Raw genomic sequence first — 17922 nt, forward strand, 5'->3', positions numbered from 1 at the left:
TGAATGGCAGCTTCAAATCTTTCTATTGGTTTTCATAGATGACATGTGATTGTGAAAGCGAACTTTATGTAATTTTACTTAAAAATAGATGACATTATTGGAAGTACAAGAACTAAATTTGTTGCTTGATATTGGATGTAGGATCTGTCAGCAGCAGCACTAGGAAACCTAGCTGGATGATTCAATCATTCAGTGGCAAAATTATTACAAACATCGCACTCTCTGGAACAGCATGATAAAAACCCGCAATAGAGTCCTGGGATTTGGGTAGACAGTGATTAAAATATATAAAAACACTGCAAAACGACTCTAAAACTGCAGTGGAAGAAGGGGAAAATAAAATCGAAGTTGTTTTAAATTCAGCATCTTGTGATAAAGGAAAAGACAAATGCTAGTTAAGGCGACGAATTACGGGAAACAACATAATAATCCAACTGGTCGTGCAACATTGTTGCGTTGCAAGTGGTAGAGCGTTTGCTCTATTTCCTCTCACCTCGCAATTTAATTGGAACGCACAACATATCTTTGTTTGCAAAAACGTGTTGCAAAAGGTATAAGTACTACGACTTGCAACGCAACAACGTTGGTTTTAGAATGAATGAACAGATTGACTTATACCCTTATATCCTCTGTTTCTCTATTCGTTTTTTAAAATTTTCTTACACTCCCATTTCAAAACATGCTACATAGCGACAATTTGGGAGAGGGGGAGGATCCACACTGCAGAAATCTACTATTTGCCTACGCGCAAAGAGACACAGGTGTTTTCTTTTTTAATCATTTCACCTCACCTCAGAACACCTCAGCTCAACACGACTCCCCTGACCTCAAATCAACTCATCTCATCCTATTTCATTATTCATCTCATCTCATCTCGTCTGATCTGATCTGATCTGATCTCATCCTATTTCATCTCATTTCATCTCATCTCATCTCATCTCATCTCATCTCATCTTATCTCATCTCATCTCATCTCATCCTATTTCATCTCATCTCACCTCATCTCATCTCATCTCATCTCATCTCATCTCATCTCATCTCATCTCATCTCATCTCATCTCATCTTATCTCAAACGATCACCTTATTTGTCTCATCTCATCTCACCTCATGGCTCTCACCCATCTCATCTCACCTCACCATCTCACCTTACCATCTCACCTCACCTCATCTCACTAGTCTTACCTCATCTCACCTCATCTCACCTCATCTCATCTCATCTCATCTCACCTCATCTTATCTCATCTCATATCATCCCATCCTATTTCATCTCATTTCATCTCACCTCATCTCAGAACACCTCAGCTCAACACGACTTCCCTGACCTCAAATCAACTCATCTCATCCTATTTCATCTCATCTCACCTAATCTTATCTCATCTCAAATGATCTCCTCATCTCATCTCACCTTATCCCATCTCATCTCGTCTCATCTCATCCTATTTTATCTCCTTATTTCATCTCATCTCACTAGTCTTACCTCATCTCACCTCATCTCACCTCATCTCATCTCATCTCATCTCACCTCATCTCATCTCATCTTATCCTATTTCATCTCATCTCACCTAATCTTATCTTATCTCAAATGATCTCGTCATCTCATCTCACCTTATCCCATCTCATCTCATCTCATCTCATCCTATTTTATCTCCTTATTTCATCTCATCTCACTAGTCTTACCTCATCTCACCTCATCTCATCTCAAATGATCTCGTCATCTCATCTCACCTTATCCCATCTCATCTCATCTCATCTCATCCTATTTTATCTCCTTATTTCATCTCATCTCACTAGTCTTACCTCATCTCACCTCATCTCACCTCATCTCATTTCACCTCATCTCATCTCATCTTATCTCATCTCATCTCATCTCCTTATCTCATCTCACCTAATCTTATCTTTCTCATCTGAAATGATCTCCTCATCTCATCTCACCTAATCCCATTTCATCTCACCTCATCTCATCTCATCTCATCTCATCTCACCTAATCCTATCTCATCTCAAATGATCTCCTCCTCTCATCTCATCACATTACATCTCGTCTCATCAACCCAGCTCATCTCATCTCATCTCCCCACCTCATCTCACCTCATCTCATATCATCTCATCCTATTTCACCTCATTTCATTTCATCTAACCTCATCATATCTTATCTCATCTCACCTAATCCAATCTCATCTCATCTCATCTCATCTCACCTCGATCATCTCATCTCACCTAATCCTATCTCATCTCAAATGATCTCCTCATCTCATCTCATCACATTACATCTTGCCTCATCATCCCGTCTCATCTCATCTCACCTCGATCATCTCATCTCACCTCATCTTATCTCAACTTATCTCCTCATCTCATCTCATCTGAACCCGTCTCATTTCACCTCATCTCATCCTATTTTATCTCCTTATTTCATCTCATCTCACTGATCTTGCCTCAACTCAACTCACCTCACCTAATCTCATCTCATCTCACCTTATCTCATCCTATTTCATCTCACCTCATCTCATCTCATCTCACCTAATCCTATCTCATCTCAAATGATCTCCTCATCTCATCTCATCACATTACATCTCATCTCATCTCATCTCATCTCATCTCACCTTGATCATCTCATCTCACCTCATCTTACCTCAACTTATCTCCTCATCTCATCTCATCTGAACCCGTCTCATTTCACCTCATCTCATCCTATTTTATCTCCTTATTTCATCTCATCTCACTGATCTTGCCTCAACTCACCACCTAATCTCATCTCATCCTATTTCATCTTATCTCATCTCACCTCATCTTATCTCATCTCATTTCATTGTATTTCATCTCATTTCATCTCATCTCATCTCATCTCACCTCATCTCATATCATCTCATCCTATTTCACCTCATTTCATTTCATCTAACCTCATCATATCTTATCTCATCCTATTTCATCTCATCTCACCTCATCTCATTTCATATATCAACTCGTCTCATCTTATCTCATCTCATCTCATCCTATTTTATCTCCTTATTTCATCTCATCTCACTAGTCTTACCTCATCTCACCTCATCTCACCTCATCTCATCTCATCTCATCTCACCTCATCTCATCTCATCTTATCCTATTTCATCTCATCTCACCTAATCTTATCTTATCTCAAATGATCTCGTCATCTCATCTCACCTTATCCCATCTCATCTCATCTCATCTCATCCTATTTTATCTCCTTATTTCATCTCATCTCACTAGTCTTACCTCATCTCACCTCATCTCATCTCAAATGATCTCGTCATCTCATCTCACCTTATCCCATCTCATCTCATCTCATCTCATCCTATTTTATCTCCTTATTTCATCTCATCTCACTAGTCTTACCTCATCTCACCTCATCTCACCTCATCTCATTTCACCTCATCTCATCTCATCTTATCTCATCTCATCTTATCTCATCTCACCTTACCTCATCTCACCTCACCTCACCTCACCTCACCTCACCTCATATCACCTCACCTCATCTCCTTATCTCATCTCACCTAATCTTATCTTTCTCATCTGAAATGATCTCCTCATCTCATCTCACCTAATCCCATTTCATCTCACCTCATCTCATCTCATCTCATCTCATCTCATCTCATCTCACCTAATCCTATCTCATCTCAAATGATCTCCTCCTCTCATCTCATCACATTACATCTCGTCTCATCAACCAGCTCATCTCATCTCATCTCCCCACCTCATCTCACCTCATCTCATATCATCTCATCCTATTTCACCTCATTTCATTTCATCTAACCTCATCATATCTTATCTCATCTCACCTAATCCAATCTCATCTCATCTCATCTCATCTCATCTCACCTCGATCATCTCATCTCACCTCATCTTATCTCAACTTATCTCCTCATCTCATCTCATCTGAACCCGTCTCATTTCACCTCATCTCATCCTATTTTATCTCCTTATTTCATCTCATCTCACTGATCTTGCCTCAACTCAACTCACCTCACCTAATCTCATCTCATCTCACCTTATCTCATCCTATTTCATCTCACCTCATCTCATCTCATCTCACCTAATCCAATCTCATCTCATCTCATCTCATCTCACCTCATCTCACCTCATCTCACCTCATCTCATATCATCTCATCCTATTTCACCTCATTTCATTTCATCTAACCTCATCATATCTTATCTCATCTCACCTAATCCAATCTCATCTCATCTCATCTCATCTGATCTCACCTCGATCATCTCATCTCACCTAATCCTATCTCATCTCAAATGATCTCCTCATCTCATCTCATCACATTACATCTTGCCTCATCATCCCGTCTCATCTCATCTCACCTCGATCATCTCATCTCACCTCATCTTATCTCAACTTATCTCCTCATCTCATCTCATCTGAACCCGTCTCATTTCACCTCATCTCATCCTATTTTATCTCCTTATTTCATCTCATCTCACTGATCTTGCCTCAACTCAACTCACCTCACCTAATCTCATCTCATCTCACCTTATCTCATCCTATTTCATCTCACCTCATCTCATCTCATCTCACCTAATCCTATCTCATCTCAAATGATCTCCTCATCTCATTGTATTCATCTCCATATCATCTCATCTATCTCATTCACCTCATCTCATATCATCTCATCCTATCAACTCATCATTTCATCTAACTCATCTATCTTATCTCATCCTATTTCATCTCATCTCACCTCATCTCATTTCATATGTCAACTCGTCTCATCTTATCTCATCTCATCTCACCTTATCTCATCCTAATTCATCTCATCCTAATTCTCTCATCTCATCTCACCTCATCTTATCTCATATCATGTCATTACATCTCATTTCTTCTTACCTCACTTCACCTAATCTTATCTCACCTCAAATCACCTCATCTCATCTCAAATCACCTCATTTCATCTAATCTTATCTCAAACGATCACCTTATTTGTCTCATCTCATCTCACCTCATGGCTCACCCATCTCATCTCACCTCACCATCTCACCTTACCATCTTACCTCACCTCATCTCATCTCCTTATCTCATCTCACCTTATCTCTGCACCTTTCCTCATCTCATCTCCCCACCTCATCTCACCTCATCTCCTCCAACCTTGTCTCATCTCATCATCTCAACTAATCCCATCTCATCTCATCTCACCTAATCTTATCTCATCTCCTCCAACCTTGTCTCATCTCATCCTATTTCATCTCATCATCCCATCCCATCTCATCTCATCATATCTCATCTAATCTCATCCTATTTCATCTCATCACATTACATCTCGTCTCATCATCCCGTCTCATCTCATTTCACCTCGATCATCTCATCTCACCTCATCTTATCTCATCTCATCCTATTTCATCTCATCTCACCTCATCTCATATCATCTCATCCTATTTCATCTCATTTCATCTCATTTCATCTCACCTCATCTCATCTTATCTCATCTCACCTCATCTTATCTCATCTCACCTCACCTCACCTCATCTCATCTCATCTCATCTCATCTCATCTCATCTCATCTCATCTCACCTCATCTTATCTCATCTCATGTCATCTCATCCTATTTCATCTCATTTCATCTTACCTCACTTCACCTAATCTTATCTCATCTCATCTCATCTCAAATCACCTTATTTCATCTAATCTTATCTCAAACGATCAACTTATTTGTCTCATCTCATCTCACCTCATGGCTCTCACCCATCTCATCTCACCTCACCATCTCACCTTACCATCTGACCTCACCTCACCTCATCTCCTTATCTCATTTCACCTTATCTCTGCACCTTTCTTCATCTCATCTCCCCACCTCATCTCACCTCATCTCCGCCAACCTTGTCTCATCTCATCTCACCTAATCTTATCTCATCTCAAATGATCTCCTCATCTCAGCTCATCTCATCACATTACATCTCGTCTCATCATCCCGTCTCATCTCAACCGATTTCCTCATCTCATCTCATCTCCCCTAATCTCATCTCAACTGATCTCTTCATCTCATCTAATCTTATCTCATCCTATTTCATCTAGAATTAGATTTTAAAAAAGCTTTTGACACAGTAAATCACTCCATACTTCTCCACAAATTATACTATTATGGGATTGCAGAAGAGTCGATAAAGTGGTTCAAATCTTACCTCACAGATCGTAGTCAGAGATGCTACATAAACCATACCTTATCTAGCTCTAGAACACTCGATTGCGGCATCCCTCAAGGCTCAATCCTTGGGCCATTATTATTTATTATTTACATAAACGATCTGCCAAATAGTGTCAAATTTTCAAATGCTAGAATGTATGCTGATGACACAAGTCTCACCACTTGTGGCACATCACAAAAGACTCTATTTGACGAGGTGAACGCTGATATTTCCAATATTCATAACTGGTTGAAAGCTAACAAACTTAGCTTAAATTCAGCTAAAACAGAGCACATGTTTATTGCTTCTGACGATAAATTGAAAAAAATTACCTCCGAACCACACATATATTTAAATAGCAAACCAATTACTAGAGTCTCTACAGCAAAAACTCTGGGTGTTGTGATTGACGAACGGGTGTCTTGGGTTGCTCATATTGATTACATTTGTAAAAAAATATCCTCTGGATTGAGTGGCATAAGACGAGTCCGCGATTACATCCCCTTGGAGACAGCTATTACCATATATGAGGCTCTCGTTTTACCTTGGTTTGACTATTGTGACGTGGTATGGGATAATTTACCAGTAACGTCTGCTGAAAGATTGCAAAAAATGCAAAATAGAGCTGCAAGAATAATAACAAAAAGCAGCTACGATGTCAGATCTAGTGATATTTTAACTTCTTTAGGCTGGAAAAGCTTACAAAGAAGAAGAAAGGAGCATAAAGCAATAATGATGTTTAAGACTTTAAATGCACTTGCACCAAAATCTGTAAGGGAACTCTTTTATTTTCAAGAAAATACCTACGATTTTCGTGGTAGAGAGAAGTGCTTAAAGTTACCGAAACCCAGCACTGAGTTTTTAAAAAGAGCTCTCTCTTATGACGGTGCAAAAGTGTGGAACTCGTTACCCCAAAGTGTCAGACTGTCCAATAATTTAAAATCTTTTAAGAGGAATCTTTCGTCTGTTGGTCCTTAACACTTTAATTACTATAATATTTTTGGGGGGTAGATGAGAATTTATTTCATAAATCTGTCTATATATTCTTAACGTTATTATTAATTTTTTATATATATTACCTATGAACTCGGTTTTCATGAAAACCAATTTGTACATTGATGAAATTTCCCGAGATTAAATAAAAGACATCTCTCTCTCTCTCTCTCTCTCTCATCTCGCCTCATGTCCTCCAACCTTGTCTCATCTCATATCATCTCACCAAATCTTATCTTATCTCAAATGATCTCCTCATCTCACCTCATCTCATTCTATCTCATCTCACCTCACCTCATCTTATCTCCTCTCACTTCATCTCTTCTCACTCAATGCATATAATTTCATCTCATCTCATCTTCTCATCTTATCCCATCTCAACTTGTCTCCTCTCACCTCACCACTTCTTCTCTTACTTCTTCTCATTTCACCCAATGCATATAATTTCATCTCATTTTTATCTCAGCTCACCTCCCATATTTTCTTTAGCTAAAGATCCAATATATTTTCCAGTCACTCGTGAAATAAAACCATTGGTAATGAAGCATGTTAAAAGAGGGGTGGGTAAGGTGCAATTACAAATTATTTTGGGGAATCCATTTTGGTGAATGAATATTATTATTCTGAGAAAGAATCTGAGAATCTTAAATCAACTACTAAATTCTTATTTGATCTTTCCTTAAATTTTCCTTAAATTGTTGGTGATTGGTGGATCTTCTTAATATGAAGAATTTTACCTGACCCTCACCCTCACCCCAACCATACATAATGAACGTAGTGTAAGGATAAAAACTGGCAAGATTGATCCCAGTGCATTTCCAGGACCAGAGTCTGTAATTACATAATTATACAAATGTCTTACACAAATGGCAAGTATAGCACAAAGAAAGTGACATTATAGTAAATGTATCTAAAGACATTCATTTTGAACTTTATATTAGTTTTCAAACCATAGTTAATAGAGGGGAATGGTTAGGAAACCTATTGTTATAAGTCTTTGTTCAGTTTTTTCAAGCGTGACCGTGCACAATCTTTTGTTTCATCATTGTTTTACTCTTCTTGGCGATGGCTGAGTGAATAGACCAAAATCTTTCTTTTGGTTGCTAGTTCAAAATACTCAAAGATTTATAAGAGATATTTGAATATTCCTTACAATTATCACTTAGACAAATTTTATGTTTAATAATTTTGCAATTTCGGATGGGCATAAATCAAACGTTGTGCACGGTCAAGAACGGTTCAATATCAAAAGTGAAAAAAGACCTATAACAATAGGTTTCCTAACCATTCCCCTCTATTAACTATGATCAAACGTTTTGAGGCAAACACCTCAATGTTGGCATGTACAGCTCTTAGTAGAAATAGGGGGTGTTTAGTAATTATGATTTCTTTAGGGGAGAACATATTATTTTGACAGTGGTATATATTTATTGATGATAGTGCCATGTATAAAATATACTTCTTATCAAATATACTTCTTGCCATGGATACTTATTAGCAAGAATGTAGTATATACTCAGAGTGACATAAGCTTCTGTTATTTATGTGCCAACCAGACACCGATTGGATGATAAAACAAATGAAAACCCTTGACATATCATCACAATGCTTTTGTTCAAACATAGAGTAGTGCCAGTATCTTTATGCTCTCTCATCGTCGCCATAATTTAAGTATTACTACAACCACAATCTTTTTGGGTGAATAATTTTTTTGGAATATTAATAGACACCTCTGTAAAAGGAAAGCCTTAAAAATTGGACAATTCAACAAAAATTCATTAATTTTTTTGTTATGTCATACCAGGTGCCATAGATCCTTTTAATAAAATAGTTTTGTTTTCTGCACTTGATGTTTAATTTATTCTTTTGAAATGTGTACGATGCCAATGCAATTGCAAAAATTAATTTGAGGTTAACTTTTTTGCTTATGAAAGGTAAGCATGGAGAAATATTACTGCTTTAAATCTCAATTTCCTTTTATCTGATAACAAACTCCTTAATCACGAAACAGAAATTCTCTTTCTAATGTTTCAAAAGTAAGATGGCTGGTATCATTGTATAGGATGAGTGAAAATCAGTTCTGAAAATAAATAACTGAATATGAATAAATCAAGGTAGTTGTCATTGCTTGCACATGCAACTTGATTGCAGCAGGTGGCAAGATCCTCGGTGTACCCTCCCATGCATCTAGCTTCAGTAAAAAATCCAAAAAATATACTTTTTTTAGATCATTCTATAAATGAAGAATAAGCAAAACAATATTAATATTTCATGAAAAAGAAGCAGTCTACCAACACAAGATTTAATGAATAATAATCATTATCATTACTTTTCAATCGAAATGGCTCAATGGCATCCCCAAGAGTTAATTAGTGATATTGTCATTTAAATTTTCAGTTGATGATTCACTTTTTACAATAAACTGCTAAAATTCTGTGTGATGGTGCTAGGTCTTTGTGAGGGGTTTTTCTACCACAGCATGCAATTGTTAAGAATTCAATCAAAACCCAGCAGGCAGATAATCTATATTAAAGTTTGGAGTCTGGATATTTGAAGATGAATTCATGAATGGATTCTGTGCATGTGATCCATTTTGACTGTAAATATCATTTTTATTTACAGTACATAAGAATGGTTTAACTTTTGAACATAACATAAATCAAATCTGATCCAACAGGAATCCAAAATGGCGGGCGAATTCGACAGCGCAGTGAAGTAACTTTGAGTTCCCAAACAGTCAGTGCCTATAAAATATGATATCGGTTCGATAGTATGGTTTACACAGTTTTTAATATTAAATATAGTAGTTGTGAACATGAATCTAACATGAGAGAAGTAGATATAACTTAGCTTGCCGTACGTTACCTCAACTCTAGCTCAGTGCCAATTAATTCTAAAGTGGTACGTATGAGTCAAACCAACTCATAGTTAAAGTAAAACCAGATACAACCTCTACTTGCATTATTATGGCAGTTCCAAAAATCCTCAGTATACCCTCCTTCGTATAATTCCTCAAGGACACGACTGCCACGAACTTTTGGTTCCCAGTCTTAACCGTGTGTAGCCTAAATAAATCATATGATATGATTGGCCCCATGTACAGCGTGACGTCAGAGGTCATGCCTGCCATATAGGACAAGACTACTACGGTACAAACAACTTCGAGTAAACGCTCTTACGGACAAATTGGAGGTTGCCGATGAAATGTCTAGAATTGCACAAGGCATATGCTTTGGTTGTGTGTTGTTTTACAGCATTTTCGAGTCGCAGAATTTTGGAACGGAAGGAGCAGATTTGATGAGTCATTTGCTGCAACTACTAAAGAATATATTATGTGACTTAATTAATGTCTATTTCTACTTGGAATTTTAATGGTCGCCATTATGGATTAGAACCCAGACTCAACAAGGACTTGGCCGCAAGAGCCTGGTTCCTAAAGCAAATTGCGCAACAAGTTGTATTTCTGGAAAGAAGTTTTATATTTTTGTAAGTGTTAGATATCCGTTTATTTTGCTATTATATTTTTGTACATTTATGAACTCATTTATTTTACATATCCATGTAAAGACTATATATATACATACCGAGAAAAGCTATTGACAAGAAGTATCTATTTGAATCGGAACTTTTATTTTATGACAGACGTCTTGTATATTTATCAGGACAAGTATTAATTTGATAGAAACTTTTATCTTGAGACCTCGAAACTTTCATTTTAAGATAGATGTCTTATATATTTATAAACAAGTATTATATTTAGTCGAAACTTTTGTTTTAAGACCTATGTCTTGTATATATGTTGTAGGAAGTCTTAGATATGTCAACAGAAGTTTTATAGGTGGCGCATAAGTATTTTTGAAACACTTGGCGTTCCATACGAAAAACACTAAATTGCAAATGGAGTTGAAAGGCACTGCTGCAAACTGAGACCCGGAAAATATGTAAGCCAATTACAAATAGAGGCTACGTCATTGCGAACCAATCGGCAAGCATCTGTTGTTTGTTTTTGTGAGCTTCACAAACAATTCTTGGCTTTCACGTGACGTCACTGACCTATTTCGACCTATCCAAATATGGGCGTCCGCCATCTTTGTGCCCCTCCGAGTGTGAAATGTTATGATAATAGTAAGCCATTTTCATAGTGTTTAGAGTTTTAGCTCGCTTCAGAGCCAAATGACGTCTCAAAACTTTGGAAAATGGCTGTGCCAGTGCTCTCGAAATATGGATCAGGTCTTGAAAGTCATGTAAAGGAACGTTATTTGAAGAAGATCGAGGCAGTAGGCGTTGATCCAGTCACCATACCAAGTGAGCAGTTTGATCCTGAATGTTTGCCTCCAATAGAGCAGTCAGATTTGTTTAGTTACTTGGTTTTGCAGACGAGCTATTATACGAACGATCAGTTTAAAAATTACAAGAGTTTGGAAGCATATAATCAAGTGGTGTCTGGATTTGTGGCTTCAGTAAGAGGACGAATTATCTCAAGCATGTGGTCGTGGCGAAAGTTCGCCATTCCCAACGCATGAATGACCCTCTGGCCGATATTTGGATCATTGCCGACAAGGATGGTACGATTTTTTCTGCTCATTGTTTGGGTTGTAAAGCAGGAACTTTGATGTAGTTTCGGGAGAATTTATTCAGATTTTGCATACAGGGACTGATCACTGGGTATGTATTAGCAGTATAGGATGCTTATCTGGTGTTGTAAATCTTTATGATAGTCTCTACCATCATGCAATTAGCCAGGAAATAGAGGAGCAAGCAAATGACTTAATCGGTGGAAGACTAGTTAATTTAGAATTTGTACCAGTTCAGCAACAAAGTAATGGTAGCGACTGCGGAGTTTTTTCAGTTGCTTTTGCTACGTGTTTGGCTTTTGGTACTAACCCCAGTCATGTAACTTTTGATGTTGCTAAAATGCGTCCCCATTTATTAGCTTCCCTTAAAGGTGGACAAATAAGCATGTTTCCAACTTTTTAATTCATTCTTTAGCAAAGAAAATTATTAGTGATAAGTAATAGTCAGTAATATGACATAAATATTATAATAAATAATTTTTAATAAATAACCAAAAGCAAAAAGCTGATAATCAAAATAAATACTTCATTTAAGCGATTTAAATCGGACATCTTTTCATTGGAACTCAGTGAATAAAATGTAAAAATGTTTGTGTCTGAACTGTCCAGCATTATCAGCTTCTTACTTTAGGCTCAGTCAAAACAGATTAATTCTGCTTTGAGAAATACACCAACATATTAAAATCTTTTCTTTCGAGATTCAATCTACATCTCTTATTATGAAATCTAGTGACAATATTAAAATAAGCAGGAACCCATGTTCAGGGAAATGGTGTATCAGGGAAGAAACAGTAACATGACAATGAGTCATACATAGAGCAATATTTCTAGCAATAAAATTAATTAATAAACATTTCAGTTGCTATTGAATATTATTAGACCTCTGTTTACCTTTGGCATAATATTTTTCAATTTCTCTCTGGCTAAAAAATTGTTAGTTGAATCAAAATCAGTATTCATGTGTTAGCCACAGTTATCTTCTTAGCACATAATCTCAGATGAAAAATTAGGCCATAGGTAAAGAGTTATTTTCACTTTCTTTTTCCTTCATGCCCTTTTTCATATCAAAATTTAATTTTTAAGATTGTTTGTCCCCTCCATATTTGGACTTGTTGAAGAACGTGAATAAAATTGTTGCTTTATTTCTAGTGAAATAGTAATTGTGATTTTAGTGTTTTGTGCCTGTCGCAATGTAATAATGATTTCTCCTGGTATAATGTTATTATAGAAAAAACTTTAAACATTGTTACCACCCCTGCTTTTTATGAAAAATGTACTACTCAAATGGCACTATGGAAGGACAAAAATTAACAAGTGCAGAGCAAACCCTTAAAATGCGGTCAACGATTGGTACCTGGAATTCAGGTGACCCATTCTGGTTGCTGCTTACAAAGTTTGTGGGCAGTGTTCCTTCCAGAATAGTGTATTTTCGCCGCAGTAGACCAATCACTCTTTCGACGTGTATCCTAACACTGGCTATCCCCCTTGAATGTTCAACGTCAATGGGATCTAACTGGGCTTTCCCTTTGGTAAATGCTGGAATTACCAGTTTTCCATGCTTTAAACCAACACTTTCTGTGATGGTAAATCCCCGATCAGCCATGACTGTATCCCCTGGGGTCAACTTATCTAAGAATCCACAATTCTCAGTTAAATATTTATCTGAGGTGCGGCCACCCCAAGCTTCAGAAACAAAGCAAATTGTACCTTGGGGAGTGATACCAATAAGGATCTTTATGGTGTTGTGGTGCTTATAAGATGAGAACGTTTGAGCTCTGGCCATAAGATTTGTTGGTTTTTCAATAAAAACTTCAAAGCAATCGATTATGACAGTTACTTTGCGCCTAAATGTATATTGAAAGCACATTGGCATAGTTTTCCACAACTGTTCCCTTTCAGGCCAATGGATAAAGCAGGACAACCTAGAATCCATTGCCAATATCCAAGAGGTAAATATTCTTGATACACTTGACAGGGACACCACGAAACGATACGCTAGGTCTTGAAAGGGAACGTTTAGTCTCAGCTTCATCAGTACCAGCACAAATTCTTGAAATCTATTAAGAACTGTAGATTTCCGTTGAACATGTGGCGCGACATGCTCAAACACCACCATCAGGACTTCATAGGAAGGTACTCCTGTGTAAAATCAAACTTTATCAGCTGTATCGAAGAATTCTCTGTCCGGAGCTTGATATGCAGATTTTAAAAACATGTATTCAAATTCATCTGTCTGTGTGTCAGCGTTCTGTGAACCTTCAAAATAAGTTAAGTCTAAGTCCATCTGTGTTGACTCGTCCTTGAAAGTCACTACGGGTGTCTGGGTGCTCTTGTCGAGTATTTCTTCACGCTCATCATTCGCACTGCTGCAAGAAGGCTCAATATTAAAACATGAATTACTCTGTGTTTCGGTAGAAAACTCGATATCTTGGACAGCATTCCCAGTTTGATTCAAGTCCTTCTTTTTCCTCTCGACTCCAAGTTGCTGATGTTCTATGATTCGCTTCCTGCGCTCTCTTGCCCTTTCAGCTCGTTCTGTCTTAGCTTTCGCTGCTTCCTTCAGATCTTCTTCCTGACTTTCCTTTTTTCCAAGGTTAATAGTTGGAACCCAATCAATATTATATCTGTCCCAGACTTTTGCAGGCTTTCCAGAGACAAAGTGAAGACCACAAACACGTTCGGTTTCAAGAACCCTTTTCGCGTCAGTATCGCCTCGACTGATGGCCGAAATCCAAAGCCTTCTCCGCTCTCGTGTCAACTCTTCGTGCTCTTCGCCTTGATTCGATACCACTTTAGGTATTGAAGAAAAGGAAACTTTTTTCTTACCGCTCTTTGAACCGCAACCAACTACGATACAATGCACCATGTTCAGTGAAAAGTTCACACATATCTCTCTGTCGCGTCTGTTTGTTTACTATCGAGGGGCACAAAGATGGCGGATAGCAACCGTTGTCAAGACCGGTGTCACGTGGGTGATCAAAATATAAAGAGAGAGAAAACCAAATAAGAAAAATGCGATAAAAAGGAATAAAAGGAAACAAAATAAAATCGTTAAAAAAGGACCTAGGGATCAAGGGGACTAATTGGAAAATATAGAAAATATATGACTAAAAGTGAGGAGGAGGGGGGGGGGCTGGGAAAAAGGAGTAGAAAGGGTGGAGACCTAAGTCCCCTAGCCCACTGTCTTTGGTCCCTGAAATAAAAAGGAAATAAAGATCAGAAAAATGATATCAGATAATATCAAATCAAATCAGATTTCGTTTATACTGATTTAAGATGACCTTGTCATCCACCGAGGGCTACTACCCATGCAGTAACTCTCAATTACCTCTGCAGCTATTGTTCTACATGCTGTTCTAAGGCCCCGTCCACACGTATCCGGAGATTTTTGTATCCGCAAATCTATTTTTGCGGATACGAAAATGTTCGCGTCCACACGCAGCGTATTCGAATCGTTTTCGAATCGTTTTCACTGTCCACACGTATCCTGAAATTTCTTGATTCGCCCTGATGCACGCTAGTGCCTAGTCCCTTTGACGGATAGTTTTTCTTATTGAGCACGCGCAAAATCGTGTTTACGTCAGCGTATTCGAAAATTTGCGGATACTACCGTCCACACGTATCCGTATTCGGAGCGTATTCGAAAATTTCTATTCTGGAGACCGTTTTCGAAAATTTCCGGACATGTGTGGACGCAACCTGTACCCGCAAAAAATTTTTGCGGATACAAAAAATTGCAGATACGTGTGGACGGGGCCTTAAAGAAAAAGACCGAGCAGTTGATTGGTTAATTGGAAAGGTTTCAAATGACGTCGGGTCACGGCGATCCGTGTATAAAGCAAATGTTTATTGCTTAGTGTTCAGTAAATCATACTGTGGTGACTGTTACATACATACAGCTGCTTGAGTGCGTACCAAGAAACAAGACTTTTCATCATGGAATCATACAGATCCAAGGTCTTTGTAATACTGGCAGTTATATTACATGCTTCCTTGTGTCAAGCTATGTATGATTGGAAAACCAAGACATTCATCAAGAAGGACAACAGCAAGCTAGTCGTCCCAGGGACAAAATGGTGCGGAAAAGGGAACAATGCCATGAGTTTTGATGATTTGGGTGAGTTAGTCTTATTTTGAAATTTGCGGGTTTTGAGATTTTGTCAGCGATTTTTAATTTCTACTGATTATATTAGTTTTAATCTTAACAATTCCTTTTCCGGAGTGGGAACCTCTATTTCATTGACATCTAACTCCAGAGAGAAAAACTGGCTGGAACGCGGAAATTCCATATAAATTGGGGAAATTAATTCAATTCCACTTCCTTGTCTTGTCTTGTCAGGTGAACACATGGAAACAGACCTCTGTTGCCGCAAACACGACCACTGCCCAGAATTTATTCTCCCATTCCAAAGACGATTCGGAATTCTCAATCTCTATCCAAGTCACTTAAGTCATTGTCCTTGTGAAAAGAAGTTTTACGACTGCCTTTGGAACGTCACCAGCCCTGTAGCAATAGCCGTTGGTCGCATGTACTTCAACGTCATTCGTGTCCCTTGCTTTCACTTAGTCCAAGTGAAAATTTGTAAAAAGAGATCATTTGATTGGTGGGAATTCAAGTACGTGTGTAAAGAATATGGTGTAGAATTCAAGGGACAGACCTTCATGCCCAACAAATTCCTTAAACAGCTTCCTGCAGTCCAGCCTAGTTACTGGAAAGGCACTACCAAAGGAACTTACATCTACTGATCCATCTACAATCCATCTACAAAAAAACTGATCTGAAGGGGAAAAAAGTTCAGAATCGGACTCGAGATAACGGGGATTTACTCAGTGTTGTCAGTGGGTATAACTGGTGTAGGGAAAAACTTTTTCTTCTTCTTTATATATAGCTTTCAAAAAAATATAAAAAATGATTGTAAATTGTAGGAGTTTAGGTCGGTAATTCAGCTCATTTTGTTATGATTGCCAAAAGACTTTTCTAGCCTGACATAGATGTTGAAAGATCCTCCACAGGCTTGTATCGTATGTTTTTTTCACGAGGCAAGTGATTGGCTAATTTTCGTGAAGGGATCAGTTAACTGTCTTCCGCTGTATCTACCATAGGGTTACATTCTAGGTCACGGGAATTAAAAGTTTCTAGCTAAAACATTTGGCTGTGTTTCAAAGCAACTGTGTCAGAGTTTCCACTAAGGGTGATAAAATTATCTCAAACTGGGAGGTTATATCAGTTCGAACATGAAGTTATGCTCAAATATCTGTCTCGTTCTTGCTGTGATATTTATACACGTTTATGAGAGCGGGGCTAAATACGATTGGAAGACGAAACAAGTCTCCAATGAAGAAAACCACTTTATCTTTAAAGGCACGAAGTGGTGTGGACGAGGAAACAATGCAATGAGCTTTGACGATCTGGGTAAGGATTTTTTATCGTTTAATGTTATTTAATGAATATCTTTTTATTTCTACTGAGGTCAACTGAACAATGGTCTCTTATATTATAGTAATATTTTAAAACTATAGTTATATTTATTTCTAAAGGTAAACATGTTCAGACAGATGCTTGCTGCCGAGAGCATGATCATTGCCCATCCACTATTCCTTCATTCAGACGACGTTTTGGCATTCTAAATTACTACCCAATGCACATGAGCCACTGTTCATGTGAAAACCGTCTGTTCAATTGCCTATGGAACATCACCAGCCCTGTATCTGTAGCTGTTGGCCGTCTGTATTTCAATGTCTTTCGCGCTCCTTGCTTTCAATTGGTAGAAGTGAAAGTTTGCAAAAAGAGATCCTTTAACTGGAAAAAATTCAAGTTTGTTTGTAAAGAATATGGCGTGGAATTGAAAGGAAAGACATTCAAGCTTCGAAAGTTCCTAAAACAGTTCCCAGTACAACCTGATATGAATAGTACTAGGAATATGGGGAATACGACTCACAAACCAATGCTATAGCAATAAATAATGTATCTTATACAAATAGTGTATTACCCTCAATCGTGATTAATGTTCAGTCTTGCATTTATTTTCTTTAGGATTATTCTAATTGTGATTGTATCCAAGTAAGTACATGTTATTGCATAGCCACGATATAACACGCGCTCTGATTGGTTAATTAGCGTGCGTGAGCGTGCATTCAGAATTTTACCATAATTTGGAAATTTCTCGCGCGATGATTGGCTTAGAACCATTGTCGATTAGAGGCTAGACCTGCTTGTGCTT

The 17922-nt window shown here is 37.8% G+C and overlaps 4 protein-coding genes across 4 annotated transcripts; 2 read left to right on the forward strand and 2 right to left on the reverse strand.

The window, feature by feature from the left end:
* Positions 1 to 12085: 12085 nt before the first annotated feature.
* On the reverse strand, positions 12086 to 13817 carry LOC148909788 (uncharacterized). Its single transcript, XM_089032697.1, has one exon. The coding sequence runs from the start codon at positions 13815 to 13817 to the stop codon at positions 12978 to 12980; it is 840 nt and encodes a 279-aa protein (XP_088888823.1). The 3' UTR covers positions 12086 to 12977.
* A 33-nt stretch (positions 13818 to 13850) lies between these two features.
* Positions 13851 to 14567, reverse strand: LOC148909789 (uncharacterized). The gene has a single exon (XM_089032723.1). The coding sequence runs from the start codon at positions 14565 to 14567 to the stop codon at positions 13851 to 13853; it is 717 nt and encodes a 238-aa protein (XP_088888849.1).
* A 985-nt stretch (positions 14568 to 15552) lies between these two features.
* LOC116296201 (phospholipase A2 isozymes PA3A/PA3B/PA5) lies at positions 15553 to 16847 on the forward strand. The gene is made up of 2 exons (XM_031704189.2): positions 15553 to 15818; positions 16041 to 16847. Exons 1-2 carry the CDS (start codon positions 15638 to 15640, stop codon positions 16445 to 16447), a joined length of 588 nt encoding a protein of 195 aa, XP_031560049.1. The 5' UTR covers positions 15553 to 15637; the 3' UTR covers positions 16448 to 16847.
* An 89-nt stretch (positions 16848 to 16936) lies between these two features.
* On the forward strand, positions 16937 to 17725 carry LOC116296200 (phospholipase A2 isozymes PA3A/PA3B/PA5). Its single transcript, XM_031704188.2, has 2 exons — positions 16937 to 17114; positions 17240 to 17725. Exons 1-2 carry the CDS (start codon positions 16937 to 16939, stop codon positions 17653 to 17655), a joined length of 594 nt encoding a protein of 197 aa, XP_031560048.1. The 3' UTR covers positions 17656 to 17725.
* The last annotated feature ends 197 nt before the right edge of the window (positions 17726 to 17922 follow it).

Source organism: Actinia tenebrosa, unplaced genomic scaffold, assembly GCF_029948245.1.
Source record: "Actinia tenebrosa isolate PJP-AT-01 unplaced genomic scaffold, QUT_ActTen_1.0 PGA_scaffold1__47_contigs__length_23844297, whole genome shotgun sequence".
Lineage (NCBI taxonomy): Eukaryota > Metazoa > Cnidaria > Anthozoa > Actiniaria > Actiniidae > Actinia > Actinia tenebrosa.